The 12,589-nt window shown below is 41.8% G+C and overlaps 1 protein-coding gene across 4 annotated transcripts in view; it reads left to right on the top strand.

Annotated features, from left to right (window-relative positions):
• SNRK (SNF related kinase) overlaps positions 1–5,093 on the top strand; it is a 108,010-nt gene extending 102,917 nt beyond the window's left edge. For 3 of the 4 annotated variants that reach the window (XM_077268990.1, XM_077268989.1, XM_077268991.1), the window contains exon 6: positions 2,996–5,093. In XM_077268990.1, the coding sequence (XP_077125105.1) occupies positions 2,996–4,211 (1,216 nt within the window). In that variant the 3' untranslated portion in view covers positions 4,212–5,093. The remainder of the gene's footprint in view (positions 1–2,995) is intronic. The other variant, XM_077268988.1, reaches the window with a different exon arrangement.
• The last annotated feature ends 7,496 nt before the right edge of the window (positions 5,094–12,589 follow it).

The raw sequence follows: 12,589 nt of genomic DNA, 5'->3' as shown, positions 1-12,589 counted from the left end.
ATGAGGGGGCACATTTTACAGTTAAGTCCATATATATTTGGACAGAGACAACATTTTTCTAATTTTGGTTATAGACATTACCACAATGAATTTTAAACAAAACAATTCAGATGCAATTGAAGTTCAGACTTTCAGCTTTCATTTGAGGGTATCCACATTAAAATTGGATGAAGGGTTTAGGAGTTTCAGCTCCTTAACATGTGCCACCCTGTTTCTAAAGGGACCAAAAGTAATTGGACAATTGACTCCAATGCTATTTCATGGACAGGTGTGGGCAATCCCGTCATTTCTCATTCATTCTCCATTAAGCAGATAAAAGGCCTGGAGTTGATTTGAGGTGTGGTGCTTGCATTTGGAAGGTTTTGCTGTGAAGTAAGCATGCGGTCAAAGGAGCTCTCCATGTAGGTGAAACAAGCCATCCTTAAGCTGTGAAAACAGAAAAAAACCCATCCGAGAAATTGCTACAATATTAGGAGTGGCAAAATCTACAGTTTGGTAGATCCTGAGAAAGAAAGAAAGCACTGGGAACTCATCAATGCAAAAAGACCTGGGCGCCCACGGAAGACAACAGTGGTGGATGATCGCAGAATAATCTCCATGGTGAAGAGAAACCCCTTCACAACAGCCAACCAAGTGACCAACACTCTCCAGGAGGTCGGCGTATCAATATCCAAATCTACCATAAAGAGAAGACTGCATGAAAGTAAATACAGAGGGTTCACTGCACGGTGCAAGCCACTCATACGCATCAAGAATAAAAAGGCTAGACTGGACTTTGCTATAAAACATCTAAAAAAGCCAGCACAGTTCTGGAAGAACATTCTTTGGACAGAAGAAACCAAGATCAACCTCTACCAGAATGATGGAAAGAGAAAAGTATGGCGAAGGCGTGGTACAGCTCATGATCTAAAGCATACCACATCATCTGTAAAACACGGCGGAGGCAGTGTGATGGCTTGGGCATGCATGGCTGCCAGTGGCACTGGGTCACTAGTATTTATTGATGATGTGACACAGGACAGAAGCAGCCGAATGAATTCTGAGGTATTCAGAGCCGCCATACTGTGTGCACAGATCCAGCCAAATGCAGCCAAACTGGTTGGTTGTCGTTTCATACTACAGATGGACAATGACCCAAAACATAAAGCCAAAGCAACCCAGGAGTTTATTAAACCAAAGAAGTGGAATATTTTTGAATGGCCAAGTCAGTCACCTGATCTCAACCAAATTGAGCATGCATTTTACTTGTTAAAGACTAAACTTCAGACAGAAAGGCCCACAAACAAACAGCAGCTGAAAACCACCGCAGTGAAGGCCTGGCAGAGCATCAAAAAGGAGGAAACACAGAGTCTGGTGATGTCCATGAGTTCAAGACTTCAGGCAGTCATTGCCAACAAAGGTTTTTCAACCAAGTAAATAATTTTAAATAAAATGTTCATTTCTAGTAATCTGTCCAATTACTTTTGGTCCCTTTTTAAAAACAGGGCGGCACATGTTAAGGAGCTGAAACTCCTAAACCCTTCATCCAATTTTATTGTGGATACCCTCAAATGAAAGCTGAAAGTCTGAACTTCAACTGCATCTGAATTGTTTTGTTTAAAATTCATTGTGGTAATGTCTATAACCAAAGTTAGAAAAATGTGGTCTCTGTCCAAATATATATGGACTAAACTGTATAAATGTTTATTTCGGCGTGTGCAAGGTGCATAACTAAAAGAGCCACCTTGTCCAAATGCAGCATTAGGGCTGCACAAGGTGGCTCTTTTAGTTACAAACGCCTGGGAAAGGAGGGGGGTGGGGGGGGGGGGTGACAGGTTCCCTTTAATGAATTGGTTAAAAAAAAAAAACCTGTAAAGCTGAATATCATAAACACATAATCTAGCAGATGTAGTATTGCATTTGAAATGCCTATATTTTTGCTTGCTTTATTCAGAAACTGTTGCTTGCTAACTGTCGGTACAAAAGGTCCAAGGATATTTAAAAACTACTTTGCTATAAGCCTCCAAAGGATGGCGCTACAGCTGCTGTCGCATTCCACTGATCCCTCTCGTCTGGCATAGAGGGGAGCAGACTGCATACAGATTGGGGGTCACTGTTCTGGTTGCACCCCACACTAACGGGTGTTTTTCCTTACAAAAAACATAACCACTTTCCATTTAAATCCATTTGCTATACAACGCAATGTTAATAAAAAATAAAAAAAATGGAAACGGAACATGAGATTAACTGACACAATCTGCTCCTTTCACCATTGAAATCAATAGGTTATAACTGATCAATTAGGGTGTTTTTTTTTTTTTTTTTTAGCTCAAAGAGAATATAATGGAAAGTCGCCAGTGTTTTTTTGCCCATTTCGACCAATGAATAAGCAGCTCTAGTTGTGACTGAAAGGCAGGCAGGTTGCCTTGGGCTACATTTATATATTTTTTTTCTATGTACTTGTCTACAATTTTGTGTAACCGTTTGTTCTAACTAACGCACTGAATGATGATGCTTGACTGGAGATTTTTACTGCTAATGTTGTAGTTTTATTTCTCTTCAGTGTTTTCACTGAATCTTTACATCTGCGTCTGCTCACCAGCGCGATGCTGCTTATTTGTATCATAGCAACTAAAAGTGGCATAGCAAGGGGCAGAGACTGGCCGGGCTCTTGGGATTGCTCCTATTGTGTCCATTAAATGAGAACTGTAATCAAGTAAAGTCAAATATAAATCTGCCACAAATAGCACTCAGGGTCTTGCATGTGTCTAATAGCCGAAAAAAAGCACTAAATGCATTTGCTGTGCTGATAATTTACTCACGTAATCCTGCATTATGCCAATTTATTCCACATCAAATTTGCAAAATAAGATTTGCATCCCGGCAAACCTAATCCGTTTGTGTTCACACACTAGGTGGCAAGAATTTACAGATCATTTATTGAAAATCTAACTTCATGTTCTCACTTTTTGTTTATTTAGTGTGTTTTTATTAACTCTATGATTTTATTCCTTAGACAATCATGGCCCACAAAGATTGATGTTCCACAAGACCTGGATGATGATCTGACAGCCTCTCCATTAGCCCATGTGTCTGGTCCACCAACACCAGCACGCAGCGCAGAAAATGTGCTGAATGGTCATAGAAATAAAGGCCTTGTTGAACCACTGAAAAAGGAGGATGTGCCAGATTTTTCAAGCCCGGCAACTTCAGGAGTTACTCCTGTGGCCCTGAATCCATCAACAAGTGGTAGGAAATGTCTCTTCAGAGTTGAAGAAGATGAGGAGGAAGATGAAGAAGAGAAAAAGCCTATCCCACTTTCAACCCAAGTTGTTTTACGACGTAAGCCCTCTGTTACAAATCGACTAACGTCTAGGAAAAGTGCCCCTGTGCTCAACCAGATCTTTGAAGAAGGAGAGTCTGATGATGAGTTTGATATGGATGAAAATCTTCCTCCAAAGCTTAGTAGATTAAAAATGAACATTGCATCTCCTGGTACTGTGCATAAAAGATACCACAGACGGAAAAGCCAAGGACGTGGATCGAGCTGCAGCAGCTCTGAAACAAGTGACGATGACTCTGAGAGCAGGAGGCGACTGGATAAAGATAGTGGCTTCACCTATTCTTGGCACAGAAGAGACAGCAGTGAAGGTCCACCAGGAAATCAGGGTGATGGTGGAGGACAAGGTAAACCAAGCAATGGAAGTACAGGTGTTGACAAAACAAGTCCAAGTGATGGCAAAGGGGGCGGCAGTCCATCCAATACTTCTGGCGGTAACACCAACAATTCCTCCGGGAACAGCCGCAACTGCTCTGGTTCTGCAAACTCAGTGCAGCAGTCAACAATAAGTGCAGGAGAACTTGTAGAAAGCCTGAAACTTATGGGTTTGTGTTTAAGTTCCCAACTCCATAATGGGGCCAAGTATATAATTGACCCTCAAAATAATCTATCATTCTCAAGTGTCAAAGTGCAGGAGAAGTCCAGCTGGAAGATGTGCATTAGCTCCAATGGCACTGCCACTAAAAGCGCATCTACAGGCAGTATAAAATTCTTCTCTGACCAAATGTCAGACACTGCTAATGAACTAAAACTTCTGAAGAGTAAGAACTTTAAGAACAATGTTTTACAGCTACCCCTTTGCGAAAAAACAATATCTGTGAATATCCAGCGGAATCCCAAGGAGAGTCTACTATGTACCGCTAGTCAGGCCAGCTGTTGCCATGTCATTTAACAGTCGCTTGATGTACCTAGCACAGTGGCACCATTTTTCACGGCTGTGGACATTTACTTGTTTTTGTCTATGCCATTTTGTTGTCTTATGTATATAGATTTTTTTTTAAAGTGGGCTTTGTGGGCAGTTATTTATTACAATTTTATGTTTTTGCCAGGTAGATCAGCAGCATGTTGTATTTCCATGCAGGCTGCTCGCTGAAACTTTTTCGGTAGCTCATCTTGAATATTTTTACTGTGTAAATTTCAATTGTTTTAACGAAAACAATACGAAATCACTTTGAGTGACCTTCAAACATACCTTGTAAGGAGCACTTACAAATCTCATTTTCAGCACTTAAGCTAAGGAGACTTTTTTTTTAGATTTCCTTATTTTTCGCATAATTCCAGTCCTTTACTATTGTGATATTGACGTACTATTTTGTGTGTCTGAGAGAGAACCAAAGCAATAATGTTTCATGGTAGAATCCTCCTCTAGGGTGGTTTCATATATTCCAAGGCTTGCACTGAAATATAGTGTCCCAAAATGTCAGGTCCCTGTTTTGTGTTATGAATATTAGAATCTACTTTGAACCAGCCTTGAAAATTAAGTAGTGTCCCCAAATAATTACGCCAACTTTCACCTTTAGTTTTTCACAAATGAAGACCATCTGGATTTCTTCCCTCCTGTCTGGTGAGCCTCATTAGTACAAGTTTAAGAGAAATGTATGTATGTATGTACTCGATTCAGCTAAACTGTTCTATCACAGGATGAATCACTACTGTGTGGTTGCTGACATCGTCAGGTCGGTCCCGGAGTCCCGTAGTACTTCTATGGTTTTGCAAGAATCATGTACTATAACGTCTCTAAGTACCGGTAAAACAAATGCATATTAATGGAATAAGAGCAAAGACATTATTATACAAATGATTTATTTGTTTTGAATGATTTATTTTTTTTAAATCTACTTCTAATGTATCTACTGTAATCAAACATGCCTAATGTCTGCTACAATGGCTCCTAGTCTCACGTAACCCCCTAACACTAGTGTTGAGCGATACCGTCCGATACTTGAAAGTATCGGTATCGGAAAGTATCGGCCGATACCGGCAAAGTATCGGATCCAATCCGATACCGATACCCGATACCAATACAAGTCAATGGGACTCAAGTATCGGACGGTATTCCTGATGGTTCCCAGGGTCTGAAGGAGAGGAAACTCTCCTTCAGGCCCTGGGAACCATATAAATGTGTAAAAGAAAGAATTAAAATAAAAAATATCGCTATACTCACCTGTCCGACGCAGCCGGGACCTCAGCGAGGGAACCGGCAGCGTTGTTTGTTTAAAATTCGCGCTTTTACTTGGTTACGTGAATTCCCGGCTTGTGATTGGTCCGCGTCCCGGCAACATGGCCGCCCTGACCAATCACAGCAAGCCGTGACGAAATTACGTCACGGCTTGCTGTGATTGGTCCGCGTCCCGGCAACATGGCCGCCATTAACCAATCACAAGCCGTGACGTCACGGGAGGCTGGACTTGCGCACTTTTTAAAAAACGCGCGTGTCCAGCCTCCCGTGACGTCACGGCTTGTGATTGGTTAATGGCGTCCATGTTGCCGGGACGCGGACCAATCACAGCAAGCCGTGACGTAATTTCGTCACGGCTTACTGCGATTGGTCCGCGTCCCGGCAACATGGCGCCGTGACCAATCATAAGCCGGGACGTCACTGGAGGCTGGACACGCGCGTTTTTTAAAAAGTGCGCAAGTCCAGCCTCCCGTGACGTCACGGCTTGTGATTGGTTAATGGCGGCCATGTTGCCGGGACGCGGACCAATCACAGCAAGCCGTGACGTAATTTCGTCACGGCTTGCTGTGATTGGTCCGCGTCCCGGCAACATGGCCGCCCTGACCAATCACAAGCCGGGAATTCACGTAACCAAGTAAAAGCGCGAATTTTAAACAAACAACGCTGCCGGTTCCTTCGCTGAGGTCCAGGCTGCGTCGGACAGGTGAGTATAGCGATATTTTTTATTTTAATTCTTTCTTTTACACATTTTTACATTAATGTTGTTTCGATACCGATACCCGATATCACAAAAATATCGGATCTCGGTATCGGAAATTCCGATACAGCAAGTATCGGCCGATACCCGATACTTGCAGCATCGGAATGCTCAACACTACCTAACACCAATGAATCTAATTGGCAGTATTACGCAGGCTTCACACTAGCATTCGGCAGGGCTGTGGATGGCAGCCTTCTTCCTCCGTGAAGCCCCGCCCACTTGCCACACCTCTTCCTTCAGCTCCGCCTACATCTCCATTCGTTCTGTGCACCCTATCTTTAACATTGGGTACGCAGGCCATGCGGATGTATGTGGTGCCTCCTCATGTGTCGTCTTGACGCTGCGTTGACCTGCGTCAAACGCAATGTGTTAGGATTTTGTTGCGGTCCGCGCAGCTTCAAAACGACGCATGCGGAGGCATCTGCATACATCCGCATGGCCTGCGTACCCAATGCTAAAGGTAGGCTATAGGGTACGCAGAACGAATGCAGATGTAGGCGGAGCTGAAAGAAGAAGCGCGACAGTGGGCGGGGCTTCATGGAGGAAGAAGGCTGCCGTCCGCTGCCCTGCCGAACGCTAGTGTGAAGATAGCCTACGTTACTAAAAAATTGGTGACGTTTTTTGTGGGAATTTCAAATGTGATAACTTTTGGAAACTTCACTGTCCTCGTTTTAACAGTAAATGATTCAGCACAGAATTTTAAACACTGTATTAAACTTTTGCTTTGGATTCTAATACAAAACTATATTTACAACCTAATTTTATACCTATTTAAAACCGAAAACGTCCTGGCGTTCAAGAATGGACATTTACTTTAAGATGGATATAATGCACTTTTCCAACATAAGCTTTTTGACGTGTGGAGTGGAATAAGGGCATTGTCTCAGGGGAGTCTGTCCCTTTCAGGATGATGATGGCCACAGGTTTTGGTCTTGGTAACCCTGGCAAACGAAGGCATAGGTATTCCCTGTAAAGGACGCTGCAGACAAAATGTAGCATTACATGGCAGATAAATGGCCATCTCAAATCACAACAGATGCCACTCGTGTAGATTACTATTCTGGTTGATAGGGTCATATACAGAAGACACCACTCTATGATGTGCACATGCCCTGAAGGGCACATAGAAAGGGATTGTCTTAATGATTCAACCCTTTTGGCAAATATTTTCCCTTTGCACTAGTTTTTGATCCACTTGCATTATTAAAGATTTTTTTCCAACATTTTCCCGAATAAGTTGAGTGAGATTTTTAATGAGCTTGTACGAAGGCAAGATTCACATGGCCGACGTTCACAGCGCGAATATGGACATCGATATCTGCACCCATTGTGGGTCTCTTGTCGTGAACTCAAGTGTGTCATAGGCATATATGAGGCTGTTGCGTTCTATTTAGGAGACTCACGCTCGGTTCTTACATCCCAGTACGTGCTCAAGCTGTAATTGGTGGATGTGTGAACCTAGCCTAAACGTGCACCATTGGCCCTGTTCACACAATGACTTGACGCTAATTTCTCCAATTAAATCCATGTAAAAGGGGTTTACGTGCAATGAAAATGTTTCGGTGCAGATTCTTGTCTACGCAGCAGAGAAAAATTCACATTGTTAATAAGTGGTAGCATGCTACTTTAGATGGAAATGTCTCGGATTATCCCTATTGAATTACAATCGGGTTATCCTCGTGGAGATCTGGCAAATTCGCTGGAGACATCCAAGGGTCAGCATTCAAGTGTTGTTCTGGAAATACACACCAGATTTTAAGTTGATGTGTGAACATGGCCTTACTGGTAATATGCAGCTAGATTTTGGCAAAAGCTGTAGAACTTTTTTTTTTGGCCTTGCATTCATAGTGTTTAAAGCCACTAAATGGCTGCCTTTACCGTGTCTTGTTTAGAGTCCACTTTGAGGAGTGCAAAAAAGTGATCTTTTTGTTTTATAAATAACGGTAAGCTGATGAATGCATTGTGCAAGAGAATAGACCGAGTTGGTTTAATACATTGGTCCCTTGCTCCGTGAACAGACAACCAAAGACCTGGAACATGGACAGGAATTATGTAGTCAAACACTGGTCCTTACATCTCTCCTGAGTCCTTCATGAATCTTTCACTCTTTACCTACTAAGCTGACACGTGTACAGATCGCATCAGCCGTCTAGCTTCATAACCAAACGGATAGACACATTTTAGCATTCTTATTTATTTTTGACCCTGTAACTTGGTAAAGCCATAGAAAAGGTTTGACTGGGGAGCCCTCAAGCCCCGATATGTTGTAAATGAATAGAGAGATATATCATTCTATAAATTGATAAATTTTACTGTAATGTATAAAACGGCCATATTTTTTTTGTTCCCAAAGGGCATTGGCAATAACTTATTTTGCAGCTGACTTTCCAAGCTTTGTAAATATGTTATATTATTTTTATGTGCGGCCTTGGAATGGCACTTTCTAATTGTCCCCATGCATCTGCTGTTTCCAACTGTTTATATATACATATGTATATACGGTGCTGACTTCTGAATGGCTGTGTCAACAGATAATGCTGCATATAGATGTGTTATAATAACCTTATTAGATATGTATGGTTGAAACCCGGGGTGTACAGCAGTTAATCTGTTTCTAAACTTGTTCACAAGTGAGTGTGTGCATGTGACGTCCGTCATGTTTCCTTGTTCTCTAAATGGGAAGGAGAAATTAAGCACTACATTACGATAATATCGGACCAAACTATTCGCGTGCTCTCAACCTTTCTTGTACCCTCGATTGTCTTCAGAAGTTGCATATAGTTACATTAGTGTACAAATTAAATATTGTGAAAATCAATAAAGTCTTGTATTTTTCCTGTAAATGTATATGATGTAACTGGCAACAATATGTAGCTGAAGATCTAAAAAACCTATGTAGGTGTAAGGCTGTAGCACTAAAATGAAGTTGTGTTCAGTATCAGTGTGTCTATACCTATGGTGAAAGCAAATCAACCAACGATGTGTACAAGGGTCAATAGAGTAGCGTAGGAACGCTTAACTTTACCTGTGTTAGGTCAATCCTCTTATTTGCAGACAAGAGCAAATAAATAAAGAAGCTGTGGAACAAAGGAATTTTTATCTCCTTTTTTTTTTCTTCCGTTCTTGCACCAAAAAATTGTGGTTGAATGTTAGTGTGATCTACTACAGGCCATGACTCATACTTTCTCATTTCTTTAGTTTGTATGCATAAGCCTGCATTATATTTTGTATTGCATAGATGGAAGTCCACTGCTTGTGGTGTATTATAATGTTCATCAAGGTATGTCACCGTGTCGGTCAATAATTGCTCTGTGACACTATGGTAAAATAACACCGCTGCAGGGATCCATCAGGGTGAGAGCTGGTGATGGAGAATTAGTTGGGAAAACTTGTGCTTGCTCTGCTGTAATGTTATATGCATATCAATGAGTGAAAGCTTTTTAGTTAGTTCCAGACTTCAATCCTATGGCTGGTGCACAAACTCACAGAGGTAAGGTTGGCCCCTGTAATCTCATGTTATGTAAATGTTCCTACCATTACATGCTTATTTGGGTGAATATATCGATACCTCTTCAGGAAACCAATGCAGTGGAAAAATAAACATTTGATATACTGATTTTTGCACGTTTTCCCACCTACAAAGAATAGAGAGGTCTGTAATTTGTATTGTAGGTACACTTCAACTGTGAGAGACAGAATCTAAAAATAACAAAGAAAATCAGACTGATATAATTAAATTGCATTTTATTGTATGAAATAAGTATTTGATCACCTATCAACCAGCAAGAATCCTGTCTCTCAAAGAACTGTTAGTTTTTCTTTGAGAAACCCTCCTACTTCTACACTCATTACCCATATTAATTGCACCTGTTTGAACTAATTACCTGTATTAAAGAAACATGTCCACCCAATCACTCCAACCTCTTCACCATGGCCAAGACCAAAGAGCTGTCTAAGCACACCATGGACACAATTGTAGACCGGCACAAGGCTGAGATCGGCTATAGGACAAAAGGCAAGCAACTTGGTGGGAATGCAACAACTGTTGGCACAATTATTAGTAAGTGGAAGAAGCACAAGATGACTGTCAATTTTCCTTGGTCTGGAGCTCCATGCAAGATCTCGCCTCGTGGGGTAAGAATGATTCTGAAGAGGTCAGTAATCAGCCCAGAACAACATGGAGAACCTGGCCAATGACCTGAAGAGAGCTGGGTCCACAGTCTCAAACATTACCGTTCATTACACACTATGCCATCATGGATTAAAATCCTACAAGGCACGCAAGGTTCCCCTCCTCACCAGCAGCACAAGTCCAGTCCCATTTGAAGTTAGCTAATGACCATCTGGATGATCCAGATGAGGCATGGGAGAAGGTCATGGGGTCAGATGAGACCAAAATAGAACTTTTTGGTAGCAATTCCACTCCCAGTGTTTGGAAAAGAAGAAGGATGAGTACAACCCCAAAAACACTTCCAACCGTGAAGCGTGGTGGGGGAACCTTCAGACTTTGGGGGGTACTGTTCTGCAAAGGGGACAGGCTGGCTGCACCATATTGAAGGAAGGATGGATTGGGTCCTGTATCGCAAGATTTTGGAAACCAACCCCCTTCCCCCAGTATGAGCAATGAAGATGAGTCGTGGCTGGGTCTTCCAGCATGACAGTGACTTGAAGCACACAGCTAGGGCAACTAAGGAGTGGCTCCTGAAAAAGCATTTCAAGGTACTGTATTTGCATAGCCAATCTCCAGACCTGAACCCAATAAAAAAATCTTTGGTGGGAGCTGAAACTCAATGTTGCCCAGCGACCGCCCCGAAACATGAAAGATCTGGAGAAGATGTGCATGTAGCAGTGGGCCAAAATCCCTGCTGCAGTGTCAAGAACTACAGGAAATGTCTGACCTCTGTAATTGTAAACAAAGGTTTCTGTACCAAATATTAAGCTCTGTTTTTCTAATGTATGAAATACCTATCTCATGCAATTTAATTTAAAAAAAAATCATACAATGTGATTTTCTGTTTTATTATTTTTAGATTTTGGCACTCACAGTTGAAGCATACCTACGATAAAAACTACAGACCTCTCCATTCTTTGTAGATAGGAAAACTTGCAAAATCGGCAGTGTATGAAATACTTAGTTTCCCCACTGTAAATCGATTTCTGAATAGTAACAGAGGTTGTCTTCCACTTTCAAACATTTTTCTATGCCTATGGTGGGAAGAAAAAATAAAACTTTTCCGTCTTAAATATCTGGTAAAGGGAGGAGGACATCACAATCAGCAGCCACTGAGCTCCTGTTGCTTTCACAGTGAAAGAAACCGACTGACCAATTGTGAAGGCTTCAGCTGCTCAGTTATTGATGGCAGTAGACCGGCGGAGAGGCAGTTCCATTTCAGTAGGTGACTTTATTTCATGTAATATATGTTTACAAGATGCATTTTAGTCAAAGTGGTTATAAGAACCCTAGCAGATGAGAATGCATTCTGATAGAGCAAGAGTATATGTGACGACATTACCCATTATGAATAAGAGTTGAGAATAGTACAAAAAGCTTTCTACATTACTCATGTATAGCTTAGTATTACTGCTGTCTGCTACATTATGCATAGGTACAAAAGCAGACCACTAAATTAGACATGACTATCAGCAGAATAATGGCGGTAACTGCTTCGTTCTACAGTTGAAATCACTGGTCTTTTCCATCGGTGTTTGTTGTCCATCAGAACCATTGCAGTGATACACGGGAGGGTTGAGAAATGAGCATCTTGTATACAGTTGGGGATCTTGTGCCACCAGCTAGATAATAAAGATGGTGCACATTTTTCGCTAGATATAGAGACTCTGACCGTTCTGCTGTAGTGGTATGACCAAGATGTCCTCAGCTGACATGTGACCGCAGACTAGACCGCCCCTCACATAGGGTCTTGAAGGGACTCTATCAGCACAGAATGACCGTTCAAACTTAAGTCCCAATGCTCGATGCTTCATTTCAGGGTCAATTTTTTAAAATTCATCTTCCCACCTGCTTTTTCCCCTTCCGTCCATCCCCCTCTTTAATTGACAACTCTGTCATGGAGGCAGAGAAGGGTGGGAAAGTGCACATAAATGATTGACGCCGACATGAAGCACCGAGCGCCTGTGGTTTTAACAGTCATTCTGTGCTGACAGTCCCTTTAACAGCTGCTTCCACCAGTTCCCTGCATCACCCTTACACATGTCCTTTTCACTACACAACTACTACACTGATTCAGTGCTCACCATGTCATCAGGGAAATGATAATTTGAAACCTTTTTCTAGAGCCTTTGGACCCAAGTGTACATTTATTCCATCTTG

Source organism: Ranitomeya variabilis, chromosome 6 (assembly GCF_051348905.1).
Source record: "Ranitomeya variabilis isolate aRanVar5 chromosome 6, aRanVar5.hap1, whole genome shotgun sequence".
NCBI classification, from domain to species: domain Eukaryota; kingdom Metazoa; phylum Chordata; class Amphibia; order Anura; family Dendrobatidae; genus Ranitomeya; species Ranitomeya variabilis.
Note: the sequence above shows the minus strand (reverse complement) of the source record. Positions and strands in the feature narration are given on the sequence as shown.